General features: G+C 40.7%; 1 protein-coding gene across 1 annotated transcript in view; it reads right to left on the bottom strand.

Annotated features, from left to right (window-relative positions):
• Positions 1–21,331, bottom strand: part of DAT (Sodium-dependent dopamine transporter) — a 121,279-nt gene that overhangs the window by 39,140 nt on the left and 60,808 nt on the right. Inside the window, exon 4 of the mRNA XM_090373539.1 lies at positions 6,880–7,018. Within this exon, the coding sequence (XP_090229665.1) occupies positions 6,880–7,018 (139 nt within the window). The remainder of the gene's footprint in view (positions 1–6,879; positions 7,019–21,331) is intronic.

Genomic DNA, 21,331 nt, shown 5'->3' with positions numbered 1-21,331 from the left:
ACTAAAGGAAAATTTTAAATTCTACGAGAAGAGTTGACCCTAGATAAGAGAAAATAAATGTTCTTACGTATTTACTGTTACGCTTTTTATTGGTTCATTCGTCCTTTCTGAAGTGTTTGGTGATATTAATAGTCAGTGTCTTGCATGGAAATGTTACTTTTAAACAAGGTAAGCACCCTCAAAGAACGAAAAGTATGTTGTGAGGGATCTAAATACATTTGAAGTCTGTAAATCTTACACTCTCAGTAATACCTATCCGGACACAGTTAACGGTACTTCTTTCCTTAATCCATACTAAAGAAACTCCAGGAGTGTATGCATTACCGATATATATCCACGGAGCTGACTTTCAGACCTGCTTAAAAAAATCTCTTCGCCTACATAATTATACGTTAGTCGCAAGACGACTCTCCTTTCCGTGGTTACGTCGCTAACATGAAAAACCTCTTTCCCAGTGGAGGATTTCCTTCCGTATCAAAGAAGGACCCAATTAACTGTCTTTTAACAGTCTCTATAGCCTTAAGGGATGGCTTGGGAGAACGCGGATGCAACCAACGGTCATCGGCTGAATGGCGGCCATCTAAGGTGGCAGTGAAAAGGTTAAGAAATGTCTACGAGTGTTCTCTTCCTTGAAAGCATCCCACAAAGGTTCTTTGTGCGGCACACCAGACTCATCGAATACGCTATCTTATGACTTCAAAAAGGTGACTTTTATGTTCTGTCAGTTAAACTGCGGTAGATACAAGAAATGAGGTCTGACAAAATGCGTCATTTTTACTCACTAATGTGTGGTTATAATGAGATGGGCTAGCACTCTAATATAGTCAGATTTGCTGATGTTCGTACATATATTGCTAATTTGTTTTAATTAAATTAATTGATTAGATTTCCAAACAGTTGCCTAACGAACTCTAACAGTTCATTTATGAAATGCTGATTCAAGCAGATACATAATGTTTTCTGACACCAGATAGTGAGAGAAATGGGGAATAGGATTTTCTTAGCCTGAATCAGGCGCAAAGATTTTCGTAATTTATCACAGTATATCCTAAAATTTTGTCATAGAGAACAGGTAAGTCTTGTTCATCCCGACCTATTGGCAATAGCGCCTGCTTGCCTTGTAGAAAAATTAGAGAAACATTTTTAAGATGTTTCATACAATATTTCCGTAACCTCTAACATATGGAGGTTTTTGGCATTTTTTAACTGTTAAAAAAATCTTTTCAGCTAGCGAATGGGTTACATAAATAGATAGCGCCTATTCAGGACGATGATTTTAGAATCTTATGCTACTCTACAGTTCTGAAAAACATTTGCTTAAGAATCTGATGAGATTGAACCTTTTATACACATTATGTGTAATTATCAAATGCACATGAAATTTCTGCTGTTACTTTTGATGTCTCTAAAGTAGAATACTCTGCATATGTCTCAATATTTGTTATGCCACATGCTGTAATGCCCTCACAGCATATGAAAGCTGTGTCTGAGCAACTTAATTTATTTACTGAACAAATAATATCTGTTGAAAGCCCTCGCCGGTAGCACAGTAGATATAATCATCGGATGAAAAATTCCCCGGTTCGAATCCCGTCAATGGTGTGAGGAATTTTTATGAGGTTTTTAAGCAATGGCTGAGTTAGTCTCAGGCGAGGGTTGCACGATTTATTTCTTCCGAAAACTCGAGGTTTTTCGTTAAAAAATCGAACGAATATGTCGTCTCTGAGCCTTAGTTGCTTTGGCTCTTAACGCACGTTCAATTGAACAGATACAGATAGTTAGGAGTCAATAGTACACAACTAGCAGCATAATTTAAGTTGTCGCTTTACAAAAGATTTAAAAATCTTAGTTTTAGTATTATAAAGGCCAAATGATGCAAGGATAAATCTCCCTCCCCTTTTTCGGCATCTGACAAAGAGATGGGGGGAGGAATTCTCTATTACCCACACCGTCTCCAAAAAGTGGCTATCCAATTCCGTTCTGAACTTTATTTGCCAAACTCTGCCTCAGCCACTGTGGCAAGTAATTTATTTCAATGATTTGCAACACGGTGCGAAACGTCATGAGATACCTTCCGTTACTCCGCAATTTTTTTTTTTTTTTTTTTTGAAAATGAGAAATTTAGTTTAAAACGTGCGTAAGGAAAATACACGATACACCAGCATTTATTGGGACACCTAATTGGTAACTGGTAAGTAATGGCTAATTGCAGACAGAGACGGTCCAGGATTTTATATATGTGGGGGGAATAAAGCAGTGTTCCGAGGAATCATTAATCCACATGTAGTAGTAAAAAATGCACCCTTATTTTCATCATAAGGGGGGGAGCTATAGCCTTACCCGAGACACCGCCCCCTGATTCCAGAGGTCACATTGGTAAGTAGAGTACCAGTAAAGAGTAAGATATAAAAGGCATGTACAGGCTTGGAGAGAAAACGACCTAGACTCCTAAACTGTTCCTTCAAAACAGGTGTGATGGTAGGCTGTTACATATCGGGCGGGTCTATTTGCCAGATAGCAGAAAGCGTGGGACACTGAAAAATTAACTGTTCGAAACATGGTATGCTAATGGAAGACAGAAGGTAACGCGACCATTCATCCCACGGACAACCATTAATAGCTTCGAGGACATCTCTGCAGTTGACCAGATATTGAAAGGAATCGCAACAGCACCTTTAATAAGTATTTAAGTGTAGTTGTTGCGGACCCCAGGGTTCCCCCCATTAGCCGCTTTTATACTTCTTGTAGTGAGGCTTGCGCCATTACGGTCATGTGTGTGGTGTTTTATGTGTAAATTTTGTGCTCTGTTCTGCTGTCATCGTGACGGGCGCCTGGCATCTTACCAAAAGACTCATCTTGGTATCAGGATCAGTAAACAGAGAAAGCTCCTCAAGACATTCTTTTCTTCGTTGAGGAAAGAGTCCAAATATCATGGATCAAATTTCACCCCATCACACTATTAATAGGGAAAGATTCATCATTAACAAATATATATACTATATACAATCAATATTAAGTCTTAGTTGGCTTCAACAATTAGTCTCAGAAATCCAGTAGTTCTAATATATAACAATAACATTGTTACCATCTAATACAAGTCATCACTGTGAGAACTCGTAGTTAAAGTCACTTTTCAGTACACTAACCCTGAGGTACAAAGAGTCACAAGAACAACAGTCTGTCTTGAGTTAACTGATCGAAGTTCATCTCTCCTTTTGAAGAAACGTGTAGCAAATGTATTAAGAGCATTAAATACAACCTGAGATCGAACAAGTAAAGGTTTATTTTTACTAGTGAATTGTCCTGCAGTAAGTTGAAGTTCTTGTCTATAGCACAAATAGTAATGAAAATCAAATAAGATATGATCCACGTTCTCTTCAGCCTCACACAGACAAAGTGCAATAGGAGACAGTCCTAGTTTAAACAGTTTAATATTAATGCTGCCATGACCCGACAGCAGGAATATGCTGTGCAATCCTGGAGAAAACCAGGATCGACTGAAATTAAAATCTAATTTCGGTCGATCACGAAATCGTTTGCAGAACCGGAATAAATTTAGGCTAACGACTATTTGGAAAAAAGAAAACACAAAAAAAAAAAAAAAAAAAAACGCCGAAAATTTCTCTTTTCAGCTTTGCGGTAATCCCTATCCTAGTACAAAGAGCGGAAGCATTGGACACATCGCATGACACAGTAGATATAATCACCGGATGGAAAATGCCCGAGTTCGAATCCCATCAATGACGTGAGGAATTTTTATGGGATTTTTAAACAATATCTGAGTTAGTCGGTCCCAGAGGAGGAATCATTAAGCAATGAGAAACTCCATATATGTTGCTTATTACTACATTTACAATTGCATTAAAGGCGCCTCCATAGCCAGGTGAGAAGGAGCAGCAGTGCTTAGCACACGCTTCTTGATTAGACCGGGGTTCGAGCCCGTCACCACCAAATACCGAGGATGCGGAAAGGTCAGGGAATGACCGCCGCGTATCCCGGAGCAATATGGCCTTAGTTGCTAATGCTCCTAAAAACCAAATAACAATTGCATTAACGTCTAATGTTATTACTTTATTAGCACAAAAAACTTATGGCGTACGCCCGAAATGCAGTTTCACCCAAGTTGTACTACACCAACAAATTCGTTGGTAATAGTGTGATGGTTTGGACTTGGTCTTCTGGTTGTAATTGATGAAACCATGAATGCAGCTGTTTATTGTAGCATTTTGTACAATTTTGTCTTACCTGCATTGTGACAGTTCTTTTGGAGGAGGTGATATATTTGTATGGGCATGGCAAAGCGTTATCATTGCATACGGTGTGAGAAAGATAATGTGAATAAATAATAAATTGGTGCAGAAAAAACTATACGTAAAATCTTTTTTAAATTATTAAAATTGAAAATGGTATAGGGGTAGAAATAAAATTACATAAAATACATAAATGAAGCCAGCCATGGAAGTCTTTCGAGTACCAGTCGAACTCTTTATTAACCGAAACTTTAAAGTTAGAGACAGTGATATATGAAAGGGGCGTCTCAGAGAGAGAGAGAGAGAGAGAGATGACCGGAGGGTTACGTATGTCAGCAGAACGCATGGAAGAAAGCGAGATGCACAAGCAAGAGACATGAAGAGAAGCGGTGATCGGGACTGACAACAAATGAAGAGAGTAGGAATACATGTGTGTACTACTAGCGGACAGAGGATGGTACCGTGGAGGGGAACCAAAATTTTCACCCCCCTCTTCCCCCCACCTTTGTGGGTGGGTCTTTCTTTCCTCCATGCTTTCTGCTGACATGCGTGATGCTCCTTTCATCTTTTCCTCAGACACCCCTTCATATATCACTGTCTCTGAAGTGTTTCGGTTGATAAAAAGTACAGTCGGTACCTGAAAGGCTGCCGACTGTTCCGTGTCTGGTTTTTTTATTTATATGATTTTATTTTTATCTCTATACCGTTTTTATTTGTACATGGTAATCTGTTTTTATTACGGATTTATCCGACTATTGTGACCTTTTTAATGAAGAATAATGTGGTGTACTTGCTTTTTCCATCCCGAGATCCGAATCATTTGATAAATATCTTTGTGATGTGTTGATATAATTGAGAACTAGTCACAGCCTGAGAGAGAGAGAGAGACAACATTTCAGTCTTCCCATACCAAAAACTTTCAGAAAAGTGACCCCCACCATATTGCTGTCATTCAAATCTGTGAGAATTGTACTCAATATTATGAATTTCTTTTCCTACTCAGCATTTTACCATTTAGCGTCTCAATACATTGAAGTATAATGTGCCACATCACAAAATATTATATGTTACTGGGTTATGACTGTATATAAATTTAGGCGAGTCAGCTACAGTAATGCATTTATATATTTGCTGGCCCTAGGGAATATATTCGTACAAGGGTTCTTGTAGAAAAGGCTCGGGAGGTCTTTTTGTTTTTTTAATGTACAGTGACTGTGGCATGGATATAGTACAGTAGATATAACTATGGTCCTCCCACACCGTGAGGGAAAGACCAGGGTTGGAACCTTTGACGCGAGGAACTTTTATGAGCTCTTTTTGCACGGAGCTAAATTAGTCGGTCTCCTGGGCAAGGGTATTTTCTATCTCTCTCTCTCTATAAACTCGGATTTTTCATTCAACAAATCAGCAAACCGACCAAAATACACCGATGCCTAATTTCCTTAGTTGCTTTGGCGGGTAAAACTCCCACACGCACATATTTACTCCTGCCTAAAGCAACCTATACACGCGCATAATTTCAAAGGTAATAATTAATTAGTCAATGTAAGATGACTTGGACTGGAAGGAAAGATATCACAGTCTCTGCCAAATTAGCGTTTCAGATTTCTGCACGAAACCATGTTTTCCATCTCATATTAATGAATTAAGCAATGCAGAAACCATATGAAACGCTGAGAGCTTAAAGCGTGCAAAATGTTGAGAAACAGTAAGCGGCATTAGGTATGCCGATAAGAAGAACAAATTGACACAGGCCACCATAACGCCGGTTTATAAAATGCATTTCACCGTAACATAATGAACTTTATTTTCTAATTCAGTTAACTTTTACTCTGAAATCTCTGGCTTCCTAACGTTAGATGGGGGTAAATCATCCGAAATTTAATTGGCTCGCTGGAGCTCAGCCTAGCGTGTGGCAGCACCTCATTTTTCTCCATTAAGAAAAAAATTATAGTAAATTTTCGGTTTATACTAAGGACAGCTAAATTGGGTCAGAAGAGTTTACAAGACAGGGAGAATAGAAGAACAGCGCCGTTTTTAGCCGTCAAATGAGCTAGAGCACGGTCAATTCAAAGGCGTGTACTACTGTATCTTCTCGTTTGACCTCGGCTACGATGTGCCGTGGTCAATTTGCTGTTTTCTGGACGAAAAACTCGAGTTTCCGGGAGAAAAATAACGCGACCTCTCATGAGACCGACTGACTTAGCCACGTTTAGAAAAAGGCCCGTAGAAATTCCTCACGTCATCGATGAGACTCGAACTCAGACCATTTCCACCCCGTGTGGGGAGGATGTTGGTTCTACCAACTGTTTTACCCACAAGGGCTACGGTGGCTGGTTTGTAAAATAAATTTTCTGTTTATACTCCGAGACGACCACATAGGGTCGTCTATGTGGTTGTCTTCTATCACATGATAGAAGAATACAAGAACATTCCCATATTTAGCAATTACTGTACCACTCTGCTAGAGAAAGCATTCAATGACCTATGAGAAACTCCTATATGATGCAGCTTATTACAACATTTACAATTGCATTAACGTCTAATGTTATTACTTTATTAGCACAAATACTTATCGCTATTAGAATCTAATGAACATTTTACCACATCCTTTCAGTTAATTACTTACCTTCCCTGAAGTAGAGATCCCCTTCCAGAGACTGAAGTAACAAATAACATAAACGGCGAGAAGACACAGGGCAATGTCCCACTTAACCACTCCAAGTCCGTCTATTCCAGAACTTTTATTTAGCTCGAGCAGGGCAAAACTGTGGGGAATAAAAAATCATAAGAAATATTTGGTAAATTTTATCTTACGATAGATGCTTCTTTTTCACTGTGCGGATACAAGCAGCTGTTCTTATAAATAGTGTTGATATTCCCCTTAGAGTGGAATATAAAACTCAATTTACAAGAAACTAGTGAAATAGTGCATTAACAAAGTGGTTGCTGTGCTTTGAGGACCAATAAGACGCACTTAAATATTTTTCAGTTGTTACTGAAAAATATTTCCTAAAATTCACCTGCGTCTTGTGGTCGAAGGTATACTATATGCACGCAGCAATGCTTTTATCTCTAGCCGTGGCTGGAGAAAATATCTTCAGAATGTCCAGGTGGCCTTCCGAAATCGCTAGTTCTTAATGTCTGACCAGTTCAGATCACATCAATCGGAGGCAACAAAAAGAACGGTTTTGAGATGAATACGTAAGTTAGCTGCGTGTCCAGGAGGCTTTGACCAACTGCAGCCATAGTTGCATAGTGTTTGGGTTGGAGGCGACAGCGGTGGTTTCCCACAGCTGTGGCTTTGTTACTCTTGTGCAGTAAAACACAACTCTGTAAAAGCCAGAAGTGTGAGTTGTGTGTTGGGTTATGTTTTTCATCTGGCTTTAAGCAGTAGTAGTGCGACTCTGCGTTGCCCGCCACTATCCTGAAAGGTATAGTTGCGGGCAACGCAGAAAGTTATAGTGGCGCCATGATCATGGCAGAGCTGAGCTCTGGCTGAGCTCTGCCAGGATCGCCTGAGCTTTCGGACAGAGACCAATGTAAAAAAAAAAAGTTAGTGTGTGGGCTTGAGAGTCAAGAAAGAGTGTCGGGGCCAGGTAAACAAGTATGGGGGATGAAGACGAAGGCATCCCCCAGGTACAATGGAATGCTTTCATCAAGCGAAATTAGGGGAAGGGGATGGGAGTAAAGTTGCCGTGCCAGAGAGCACAGGCGCGATTGCCAAATCTTACTCTGCTCATTCAAATCCAGTCGTGATGTCAATTTCAGTGATGTTAGTAATTAAAGTCATATTCGGTGGTTTGTGTCTGTCAGTAGGGATATAAATAGGAATGCAGCTATGGCTGTCCTATACTGGATCTTCCCAGATTTGGTGGTGTAGTCACATTTCTTGGTAGGCCTCTGCATTGATTCCCATTTTTATTGGTTTCTTTTCTTGGTTTAGAATAACTTTAGATGATAATCAAGGTAGTGACTGTATCCATGGTAGACTCTTCCGTCGTGCAAATAAATCTTGTGCATAGCACGTAAAGGCGACATAGTCTTCTCCTTCGTGGATGTGCTGTTCTTGGTTTTTAGGAAGATAATGTATCCTAGTCAGAAGGAGGCATCTCAATTCTTCATATATATCGCACTCGCGCATCAGATGGCTTCCAACTTTCGAAGGAACCACAGAGGCATTGTGGGTTTTCGGTGATCCCGAGTGCAGTGAGCTTTCCTCTGACAGATCCGTGTCCGGTTAACAAAAAGGTGACGTACAGGTCAGGGGAGAACCATGTAGAAGATTTCGGTTATACTGTTGCTATTGTAGGTATGAATTTTTTGGTGACGTCTCCTTTTGCAGAGTGGCCGCCTAGCTACCAGACCTGCTGCATGTGTGCGGTGAGGTGCTTCTTCTCGGACTTAATGTTATTTGAGGTGTCTGTGGTAAAATCCAGACAGGAGATGGTTTTTTTTTTTTTTTTTTTTTTTGATTTGGTAGTTGTTGGCGCATCGGCTTCTGTGGCCATATTGCATGCACCTCCCAAGGTTTTTGCAGTACTTTGATCCAAGCCCGAGGCGAGAATCGAACCCGCGACCTTCGGGTTGCCGGGCAGGTACTTTACCCACTCGGCTAGCCCGGTCGGCACAGGAGATGGCTTTACCTTTGGAAAGCATATAAAACAAACCACATCTGACTATTTCTAGAGGTAGCACGCCGGCCAGCCCTTGCAAGGCATGGGTGCTGACCGTGCAGCAGGCCCGGGTGACGGTGAGCAGGATGACGCGTTAATCGAGTCGATCTTCCTCTTGTTAACTCCTGTGGTGTCCTTTGAAAACCAGATTCCGGATACATAGGTGATTATGGGAGTGAAAAGGGCCTTATAGAGGAGGGCGAGTGCACGTCGCTTCAATCCCCAGTCCCCACGTGCGATCCTTGCGACGAGTGAAGTATATTTTTGGTATATAGATATTCAGGTGTGGCGTGAAAGATAGGTTCTTGTCCAAGATCACTCCAAGATATCTCATCTTAGTTATTAATCGGATAGTTCTCCCCTAGATTTTGATTTGTGGCGACCTCGCTACGTTCAGAGGGCCTTTAAGCAGGATGGAATTTGACTTTACTGGCGAGATTTACAAGGGATTGCACCAGACTCAGTCCTGTAAAGTGGCGAGTGCTCTATTTGCTGAGCCTTCCAGTTGGAATCTAGTATCTGCGGCAAGGGTAAGGACTAAGTCGTCCGCATATGCTTGAGACTTGACGTTCTGCAGGTCTGTGTTCAGGAACTCATCAAGTACGATGTTCCATAGTAGCGGCCCCAGGACAGAGCCCTGGGGACACCCTCTGTAGATTTGGCTTGTAATTTTGCTATACGTTGACCTGACGGTTATGCTCCAGTATGACACAAGGGTTTGGCGCATTATAGCCATAGTTGCTGATGCGCCAATAAAAACTCAATCAATCAATCAATCAATCAAGCTCCAGTATGATAGAAAATATTTTATGCACTGGTACAAGGTTGCTAGGGAGTTTTGCTGTATGGAGTCTGCCGATGACGCTTGGCCATCAGAGTGCGTCAAACGCCCCGGCAAAGTCCACTGAGATAGCTAAAAAATATTTTCTGTCTGTGCTCTTTGCAGCCTCAATCATGTTCTCCAGAGCGTCGACAGTGGAACGACACTTTCTGAATCCATATTGATTTGGGGACAGTAAGTTAGCATTGTTGTAATAAGTTTCTATTCTTTGTCTTAGAAGATGCTCAAACAACTTTTTTTTACTGACAGGAGAGCAATGGGCTATAGGATCTGGTTGGTGTTTTTTTTTTTCTTTCTTTTTTTTTATGGAAATCCCAAACACGAAAGGTATCAAAGCCTTTAGTACTTAGTACCGTGCATGGGTTGAAAGAGAAGTATGGGGGATGCCGGAAACTTTGCTCTAGAGACTAAACATGGGTTTCACCACTTCAAGCCTCCAATAAGCAAAGTGGTGGTATTGCATCGGTCGATGAGAGTCATCTACCACCTATCGGTTTGTTAGGATTTTTCAAAATTAGCCGAATGTTCGTCATATTCCAGTTGTTGGGAACCATCCACACTGGAGGCAATGGTTAAAGAGTTTTAAGTTCTGGGTTGTACTCCGCCACTTTTTTCACAATTTCCGGTTGTAGTAAGTCTAGTCCCGATGATTTCCTGTCTCTCAGTCTTAATACTGAATTCTTCGGCTGTGATTGGAGGCTTCTGCTGTTGTGTGGTGTAACTTTCGTTGCCTTCGCAGAGTTGTATTTGCTGCGGAGTGGTGAGGTAGCTGGCTGTTTGAATATTACATCAATAAATAACATGGATTTAATCACTTCATCTCTGGGGAGTTTGTTGGTGGTGACCTTGAAGGCAAATCTCCCCCGAGGATCCGAGTTGCCGAAAAGTAGAAACAAGGTCTTCCCACGATTTCCATTTGTGCTTTCTAATTAATGAACTTCAGGTGTTCCGAACTTTCCTGTACTTCAGCCGGAGGGCTTCTACCTCAGCCTCTGGCCATGATCTACGAACAAACTGCAGCCATTGGATATCTCAATTAGCAAATCCTTTATCATTCGTGCATGAGGAATGAACCAAATTGATGCAGGTTTTTGTCTCTAGAGCAAAGTTTCCGGCATCCCCCCATGCACGGTACTAAGTACTAAAGGCAGCCATGGGCGTGCACATTGAGGCGTTAAACTATTTCTGTGAGTTGGTAAAATTTCTCATTCCAAATCACGATTTCACCCCAACAGGAGGAATGAAGCAACCAGCAATTTCATAGGTGTGCGAGTGGGTGAAAAATTCGCAGTAGATATAATAACACCTAGAAATTCTGACTATACTTTTTCTAGCTACAACAACCCAACCCTAATTCTACATTTCTTGAAAGCCAAGTCTTTCAGGAAATGTAGAAACAGGGTTGAGTCGTTGTAGAGTTTTAGTTTCGTCAACAACAATATAGGCTCTATTGCGCTGTACGTCTGTAAATTGCGTGTATTCTGTGGTCGATTTGCTGTTTGCTGGACGAAAAATCCGAGTTTCTGGAAGAAGAAATTGTGCCACCCTCGCCTGAGACCGACTAACTCAGCCACGCTCTGAAAAAGGCTCTTCCTCAAAGCCCGGTGAGCATATTTATAGTTGTGTCTAACACTATTTTCTTTTAAAATAATTTAAGTTTAAAGTTTAAATCTATAATAATAAATGAGCATTGTGTGCGTATGTGTGTTAAGCACCAAAACAGCTAAGGTTCTGAGGCATCAGTAATATACGGAGTCTGTAAATTGCATATATTCTGTGATCGATTTGGCTGTTTGCTGGACGAAAATTCCGAGCTTCCGAGGAAGAAGGGGAATAAAGCAAAAAAAAAAAAAAAAAAACTATTTAATCCTTCCCTGAGACCGACTAACTGAGCAACCTTGTGAAAAAGCTCCAAAAGGCGCGCACTTCATTGACAGTAATTCGAACCCATGCTTCTTCCTACCAGTATGAGGAGGACGGTGATTATATCAACTGTACTACTGCATGGGTGTGTATCTATGTGTGTTTCATCATAGCTCGAAGAAGACTATGAAACTTGCAAATCTCAAAGGCAGCCATTGCACATTGAGTGTGCACATTGAGGCGTTAAACTATTTCTGTGAGTTAGTAAAATTTCTCATTCCTAATTGGAACCATTATTGATGCCTATATTTATTAAACGTTACGATTAATTTGTGTCACTTTTATAAGTGAATCAAGCGAAATGGTAGTAGTAGTGGCATGTGATGCAAGAAAGCATGTGTATGAGCTTATGCAGCATCAGCCAAAAAAAAAAAAAAAAAACACACCATTCCCTCCAAATGCCTGTCCAGTTCCTCCTTAAATTTATTCAACCTATCAACTTCCACAACGACAGATGGAAGTTTGTTCCATCAATTAACCACCCGCTTGCTAAAGGCAAATTTCCGCACATCTATTCTACATCTGTCTTTTCTTAATTTGAATTTATGCCCCCTTAGTTGAACAAGTGGAAGGATCCCATCAGAATCAGAATTCAGCGTGCTCAACCCATTCAAGGCCTTATACACCTCAATCAGATCACCGCGCAGGTGCCTAGTCTCCAGCCACTGCAATTTGCAGAACTTAAGCCTCTCTTGGTAAGAGGATCCCTTCATTCCCCTCACCAATCTTCTTGCCCTTCTCTGTACACGCTCAAGTAAATCTACATCCTTCCTAAAATGAGGCCTCCAGACCTGTACGCAGTACTCAAGGCGTGGCCTGACTATTGCCTTATACAGAGGGATAATCACCTCCTTTTCCCTGCTAGCAAAATTCCTATATATTATTGACAAAACCCCATGACCTGCCATGGCAGCCTGTCTGCATTGCTCAGAAAACTTCATATCTGCCTGCACAATTACTCCCAGGTCTTTTTCATTTTCTACCACCTTAAGTGTAGTACCACACAGTTGGTACGTTTCTCTGGGGTTACTTCTACCAAGGTTAAACTTCAGTCAAGGTTAAACTTCAGTTGCCACTTCTTAGCCCATCTGCTCAAATTATCTAGATCCTGTTGCAGTAGCACACTGTCATTACTGTCATTAACAACCCTGCCAACCTTTGTATCATCTGCAAACTTCGACATTAAGCTTGATATACCTTCATCAATATCATTGATAAATATACAAAACAACAGTGGACCCAACACCGAACCCTGTGGGACTCCACTAATAATATTAGTCCACGAAGAGCAGCACCCATTGATTACCACCCTCTGTCTTCTCCCACTTCACCATCCTTTTATCCATTGTAGCAACGTACCCTTAATACCATTCTGCTCCAATTTGTACAATAGTCTTTCATGCGCAACAGTGTCAAAAGCTTTCCTGAAATCCAAATATGTGATATCAAAATTATTTTTTGCATCCGGTTCCTTTGTAACCGCATCATAATATCCTATCAAATTTGTCGGACAAGACTTTCCCTTAACACACCCATGCTGTGTCTGAATTATTGCTGCAGTCTTGTCTAGATGATCCTGCAATACATCTTTAACCAGTGACTCCATTATTTTACCCGGAACAGAAGTTAAACTAACTGGTCTATAATTACTCGTGTTACCCTTCGATTCCCCCTTGTGAATTGGGGATACATTTGCACATCTACAGTCCGTGGGAACCTCCCCTGAGTCCAAGGATGCTCTCATAATTATGGCTAAGGGTTTGCTTAGTTGCTTTGCCGCCTCCTTTAATATAACTGGATAGATCCCATCCACCCCAGGTGCTTTTCTTATGTTTAACTTGAACAATTTCTCCTCCACTTTGCTCTCAGTTATTACAAAATCATTAAGTATCCTGCTACAATTTGATAACCTTCTGCCATTTTCAAACCTTAATAATTCCTCATGTGTGAATGTAGATGCAAAATACTCATTCAGTTTGTTCGCTCTGAGCAGGATCATCAACAGTCGAACCATCGATGTCAAGTGGACCAATCAGATTCATCCCCTTCCTTTTAGAGTTTATATAAGTAAAGAAATCCTTGCTGTTTTTCTTAGCATCTTTTGCCAAGGATTTCTCGTAATCTGCCTTCGCCTAACCTCCTTTGTGACCTGATTACAGACTAGCTTATATCTGCCATAGGCTTCTGAGTCGCTTGATAATTTATATACATCCCATGCATTTTTCTTCCCTATTACGAGTCCTATTAGTTCATTAGATAACCATTTAGGCCTAAACCTTGAACAGTATTTCTTAAAAGGTATGAAACTTTTAGTAGCTTCCACGATTAATTCCTTGAATGCCCACTTAGAATTTACTGTTGGTAACATCGTCAGCTTTCTGAGTAAATTTAAGTTTTACTATATTAGTTAGTCACTGTTGCAAATGAAAGCAGGTACCATAATGAAGGAAAATTTTATAGTTGTCTGGCACGTGGTGCTTGAGTAGGACGTTTTCCTGTCTTTTTCATTCCGTGACAGTTAGTCGGTCTTGGGCAATGGTTTGTTGATTACTCTACACATTTGAACGGACAGTCTAACAGTTGGACAACTTCTCTGAGTGAAACTGAAATTTTGGTAGGGTAAATAAAATAAAGTTTTAAATCGATTGGCTTTACAAAGACTGATTGGAAAATAATTGCCCTTGCAGGGCATCGTCAGACATTGCTGCCACACTGCCAGCAGGAGAGAGAATAAGTCATTTACTCTTCAGCTTCCCTTAAAATCTGGCAAGTGAAGAGTTACCAACTTGCAACATTTCCGGTGGCATTATCAAAGCAAAAGTCCAGTAATAGTGCCAATTTATTGTTTGGGGCGAATGCACAATGTCTCATAAAGATATCTTAGGGGCTCTTGATCTCAACATACAAGACCACCCTACCTCCACACAGTCCTGCACCATAGGTCCACGACCTCTAATCATCTCGACACTCTCTTCAGAGCACAAAAAGCCTTGAATTAGAGCCCAACTGGACATAATCTTCTTCGATATCAAATCTGCCTTCGGTACTGTCTCCATTTCTACTCTTATAGGCATCTTCATAGAATATTTCAAAGTATCTAACCAAATTGTCAGCATTCTGAAGTCCTTACTACAGCGGAGACACTTAATTATAGCCAATGGAACCCACCAGAAAACCACCTATGCAACAAGGGGTGTACCTCAAGGTGGGGTGATTTCGACAACTCTTTGCAATCCTACTTGGACCATTCCTCGCAAAAAATCCAAATTTTAGCTCCTTTGCCGATGATCTAAAATTCTTTATCAATTCAAAAGACCCCAAACAGATACAAGAAATTAATAATGAAACCTCCAAGCAAATTCAACAGTTAATTGACTTTTTACAGCGAGCTGGACTCCAACTCAACAATGCCAAGTGAGTCCACATGACAATCACGAAGAGGAAGGTCAAGAATGACATTCGAATTACAGTTAATGGTGAGACAGTCCCCAAAGTTTCGTCTCATACTGATCTGGGACTAACGTGGGATGAAGACTTAAATTTCAAGAAACGCTTCCTAAAGGCAAAGAAGAAGACCTATGCTGCTTTCTGGGCTTTTCCGCCAGGAGCTCGTAGGCTGTCACAACACCAAACTGATCGGACAATAAATTAACAGATGTCTTACACCTATACCACTATATGCCTCAGAAATCTGGTCCTCTGCATCTTCCGCTCGATGTAACAAATTTCTGTCAATGGAATATTGGATTCTGCTGTGGATGAACCGTCTGGGAGGTATGACCTCCTGGAAGCTCACTGTCCTCAGAAAAAAATCTGTCAATACTAACCAAGCTGCTAACTCGCCAGATTGATGCCCCATCAATAGAAGATATCATCGCACTAACAAGCTAACAAGAGGAAGAAATAGAAACCATCACCCACTTAGGATGAAGCTATCAAACTTGGACTCCCTAAAAGGAATGTTTCCCCTCGGCCGACCGTGCTAGCCGGGTGGGTAAAGTGCTTGCCTGGCAACCCAAAGGTCGCGGGTTCGATTCCCGCCTCGGGCTTGGATCAAAGTACTGCAAAAACCTTGGGAGGTGCATTATGGCCACAGAAGCCTATGCGCCAACAACTAAAAAAAAAAAAAAAAAAAAAAGAATGTTCCCATGTAACACCATTGAACCCTTCAACACCTTCTCCATTGATTCGGTACAGTTTGAAGTCAATAAAACCTACAGAAGCCAAATTATAGACCAAATCTGAACAAAATCACCAGGATTTCTGTGAAAATTCAGCAGTTTTTATCATAAATTTGTATGATATGAACAATTAAATGCAATAATATAATGAAAATAAATAAATCTGTTATGTTGGTTGCTGATAAAGAAGTCAACCTGTGTATTTAACTCTTCAATTATTAAGATCTATGTTATTTCAAAGTAAATACAATTAAGTAAATGTATATATCTATTTTATAATCATTCTTCTTCTTCTTTGTCTTCGCCTTTTCCCACGTTATATGGGGTCGGCATTCAATGTTCCCAATTCACACTTTACATCCTCTTCTCCTCTAGTTGGATTAACTTCTTAACCGGAACACATCTATTAGTTTTGCCATAGTTTTTACAACCGGATGCCCTTCCTGACGTCAACCCTCACCATTTATCCGGGCTTGGGATTTGAGCTGCCGATCTACTAAACCTGCCGCAACCATATAAATGGAGTAGCTTTTATTCAGTGATGAAGCTTCCTCGTGATGTCACAATTTAATAATTTTACGCAATTTATGCCGAATTTCTAGTCACTACTGAACAAGCAGGTGGCACTGCTGTAGTTCTTTTATCTCCTAGAAACATCCAAATGGCTGACTCGGTAGAATGTGACCTTGAAAATACTAATAATGTATAACTCAGCAACACGTGAGTATTTTTAAATACAATTTGGTATCCTGAAAACTTCTACATCAAAGCTATTAGGTAGCACACCTATTCTACTAAGAATTCCCAGTGACTGATTATAGTTCCTTAAAAATTTAATGACCTTGAAATTTCCTGTTTTCCTATGTCCGAACATAATAATGATAGCCATTTTAAAAAAGTTCACAGTCCGAAAAATAAAACCACCTTTCGGTCCCAAATCTTAACCTATCACTCACCCACACTTATTTTATCTAAAATATAACACCTTTTTGAGCAACACTTCCGAAAACCTTCTTTATTAATTAATTTTAATAGTGCACTAATTTAGCTAGCATACAGCTGGTGCTACCAGCTCAATTTTATAATCATTACTATATAATAATTATATTGCAAAGATCTGAAAATTTGTATAAAAGTGTATAATGTATATTTCAAAATTTCTATACACCCTCCTAACCCACTAGGGTTAGTGTACAGGGGTGAACTTTGTGTTAATAAACTGATGATGATAATAATAATAACAACATTCGACGCAATAGCAAAGGCGTGGGCGGAGTACCTGTGGTGTTGACCGATGACTTTCGACAAACATTACTAGTAATTCAACGTGACAAACTATAGCCCTCTTCAAGCATCTTCACGCCTGGAATCCTTGCTGATATCACAGTTATAAGACTTTGAAGCTAGCATAATGGTTATAAAAGTACCATGTGGAAAAGGTCCGGGTTCGAATTCGTCACTGATTCGAGGATCATCTTTGGGGGGGGGGGGTATCACTCCTTGACTGTCAGTCCCTCCAAAGCAAAGTAGCATATTCCCCGGAAACTCGGGTTTTTCGTCCATTGATTAGAACTGAGTTTGATTCAAGAAACGAAAGACAACTAGTTTTTCACAAACATCCATCTCAAAGTCATTGTAATGATTCGAAAGCAAACGGTTCTTCCACATCTCAAAGGCGTAAATGTGGCAGAAAACAATACTTCAAGAGCTAAGCCATCGTACTCTAAGGAGGACTGCACGGAAAAATAGGACAGAGTGTTCAGCAAATCTGAATTCAAAAAAGCCCAGAAGTATCAATTTAAACCTTACCATGTGCAGAGATTTGAATAAATTGAATATACTGGCAGTTGCTTGCCTATTCGCAAGCCATTCGTTTTAGAGAAAAAACAGAAAAATCAGCTGCGGTGGTGCTGAGAACGTCGATTGGATAGTGCAACAATGGAAGAAAGTCATATGATCAGACAAATCGCGATATGCTTTGTTTCGCTGAGAGTGTGGCGAGAATGTCATGAAGTGAAGGACCGTGCTTTGTGAATGACAATGTTACAGCGCATCGGGCCGGAATCATATTAACACGGATTTCCACCATCTTCCCTGGCCTCCACATTCACCTGATCTCAATCATTTTGAGAATGTATGGGATATGCTGGAGAGAGAGAGTGAGAGCTGTTCGGCAGCGAAGTTCTCTTCCTTCATCTTTTTCGCAGCTAGGCGATATTTTGTTGGAAGAGTGGTTACAATTAGACCAAAACACCTTATAGAATCCGTGCCGCGCCACACTTGTTATTCGAAACAAAGGCAGCCCGATGCGGCACTGAATAATGCTGCATATTGTTTTGGCGAATGTGTGTGATTCAAGTAAATTTGTTATGTACTGCTTGCTGTCTGCGCGAGTAGCACAGTGGTATCGTCACCGTCCTCCCCACGCCGGGTGGAAAAGGCCCGGGTTCAAATACCATTGATGATGCGAGGAACTTTAATGGGCTGTTTTCACTCCGTGGCTGAGTTAGTAGGTCTCATTTAAACATACCTATAAATCGATTTTGTTTTGTATCCAACAAAACAGGCAAATCGACCAATTTGCAGACACAAATACGGGTTTATGTAATGAATTACGGGTGACCCTGTTATAATAATTTGAATTTGTACTGCTTGTTAAAAGAATGTGTTATGTTACTGCTTATCAAAAGGAGTTATGTTTGATTCGATACTTCTTGGAACAACAGTACATTTATGAACTTAACAGTGTGACATATTGAAAGGTAATGGAGAAAGATAGAACCTGATTACGGTGGTAAAGGGGAACCCAAATTTAACTCGGAAATCAAGCTTTAATGTAGGCAACTGACGCAGTCGTAATTTTTTTCTCTTTTTTATTTTATCTTTTTGGTACCACGGCACTTTAGGCCTTTATCTTAACTTTTAACGTAAAGGAACTTAACAATTGAATACATAGACTGTGCCGCCATTTTATTAGGTACACCTACCTAATAGCGTCTCCGTAGCCGAGTGGTCAGGAGCGGGAGTGCAGTAGCACACGTTCTTTGAGCAGACCGGGGTTGAAGCCCCTGACTGCTGAATACGGTCGATCTGCCAACCCGCACTGGACCAGCGTGGAAGATTATGGTCCATTTCCCTCAGCATGAATTGTTGAGGAGGCTTCCATCCTGCAGTGGGTTGATATTGGCTACACTTTACCTTTTACCTAATAGCGTGTTGAGCCTCCTTTAGCCTTCAAAACAGCCTGAATTCGTCTAGGCATGGATTGAAAAAGATGCTGAAAACGTTGTGCAGGAATGGAGTACTATGCAGACATGAGTGTGTCACGCAGTTCCTTGAGATTCGACGGAGGCCTGCAACGAACAGCCCTTTCCAGCTCATCCCAAAGATGTTCAATAGGATTGAGAACCGTTAACTGAGCTGGCCACTGCAGCAAAGAAAAGCCATTGTCATGTTCCTGGAACCATTCCATAGTGATTCGGGCTTTGTGCACCGGCCCATTATTCTGCTGGAAGTAACCATCTGACTGAGGATAAACTGTCAACATGAACATTTTATGCACTTGGTCAGAACGATGTTTAGGTGCGATGTGGCATTCAGACGTGAATCTATGGGTATCAATGGACCCAAAGTGTGGCAAGAAAACATTCCCCACACTATAACACTGCCCACCCCACCACCTTGCACAGTAGTCGTCAGACATGACGGGTCCATGGATTCGTGTTGTTTTCGCAAAATTCTGAGCCTTCCATCAACATGATGCACTAGGAACTTCGACTCGTCAGACCAAGCAACTGTTTTCCAATCCTCGATAGTCCAGTGGTGGTGTTGCTGTGCTCACAGGAGGCGTACTCTCTTGTTCTTCATTCATAACAAAGGTACGCGATGTGGCCGTCGGCTGTTGTAGCCCATTCGCGACAAAGTGCGACTACTAGTGGTCCGTAGCGATATTTTGTTCTGCGCTCCAAAGTTGTATTCTGACGTGATGTGCGACATTGTGGCTCGTCTGTTTGCTTGCACAATTCTAGTCGTCCTCCTCTGACCTCTCTCATCAACAAGCGATTTTCTTCCACAGGAGTGCCGTTGAGAGGATGTTTTCTGTTCGTTGCACCATTCTCGACACACTCTTGAAACTGTGGTGCATGAAAAGTTCAGGAAAGCTGCCGTGTCAGAGATGCTTTGTCCAGCACGTCTTCACCCACTACCATGTCACGTTTGAATTCCGTTAGATCACTTCTTTTCCCCATTCTTGCTATGGTTTGTACGCTTAACTGATACCAGAAAGGTTGTTTTGCTGCATTTATATCCACAACTGTGGTCATGTGACGTGCAACGTTGTGGGACAAACCATTTGTGTGCATAGCAAGGATGTACCTAATAAAGTGACAGCACAGTGTATATATTCCATGCATTCCAGTCATTCCTTCTGATGCTCTCCGAAAAGCTCCGCTGTTGAATGTCACCAAGACGAGAGGAAGTTTTTCGAGCTCTTTTTTATACCCTGCTGAGTTATTCGGTTTTGGACAAATATTGCACAGTTTCTCTACTCCAATTTTTTAATCAAGAAAAACTAGCAAACAGACCATAGAACAATGCAGTTTACAGACAGAATATATTGACGACGCCTCGTAGCCTTAGTTACCATAATGCAGAAAACAACCTGCTGGTCTTTCATTTCAGTTTAAGGAAATTGAGTATCCCTTCGTCTGATTTTTGTCATGAGCACAGGGGCAGTCAAACTTTATGATCTGAATCAACGCCGGAGCATTACATTAGGGGCAAAGAAGTCAGAGACGCAACAGTCCATACAAAAATATGGTTAAAGGGATTCTATTGGGGAGGAGCGTTTATTTAGTATTTCTCCCCGGTTCCCAAAAAATACCCAGTTAAGCCATGCTTTTCTTATGTTTAATTGTACGTTGGGCGCTCTAGAGTTGGTTTTGCAAACCAACTCTAGAGCGCCCAATTGAGTTGCTCTAGAGTTGGTTTTGCAAACCAACTCTAGAGCAACTCAATTGCAAAACATTCTCATCTTGGTCCCAAATGGTAAAAGGCGCATTATTGTCTATGTGGAAGATCTTCATTAATAAAATATTGTTCAACACTAATAAAATGTGGTATAATGAATTTAAATACATTTTTTTTAAAATGTAAACTGTGAATGTTTAACTTTCATTACTTTTTTTTTTCTTCATTACTTATCTTTGCTTGATTAGTAACTCAGGCTTTACCTGTGAGGTCACAACTGTCATAGGTAAAATAAGGCATTTAAGACTACTAGGGTTGTTATAAACCTTCGCACGGATTTCGATAATTTAATTATTGCAACATGCGATGCCGGGTATTTTAGTTAGTCGTGTATAAAAGAAACCCGAATTTAAAATAACTGTTCATGATGAAATGTAAATTTACTTTTTGAAATTTTATTCCGTAATTTTAACGGTCACTGATTTATTTAAA

Source organism: Mastigoproctus giganteus, chromosome 5 (genome assembly GCF_048544385.1).
Source record: "Mastigoproctus giganteus isolate SK-2022 chromosome 5, ASM4854438v1, whole genome shotgun sequence".
Classification (NCBI taxonomy): domain Eukaryota; kingdom Metazoa; phylum Arthropoda; class Arachnida; order Uropygi; family Thelyphonidae; genus Mastigoproctus; species Mastigoproctus giganteus.
Note: the sequence above shows the minus strand (reverse complement) of the source record. Positions and strands in the feature narration are given on the sequence as shown.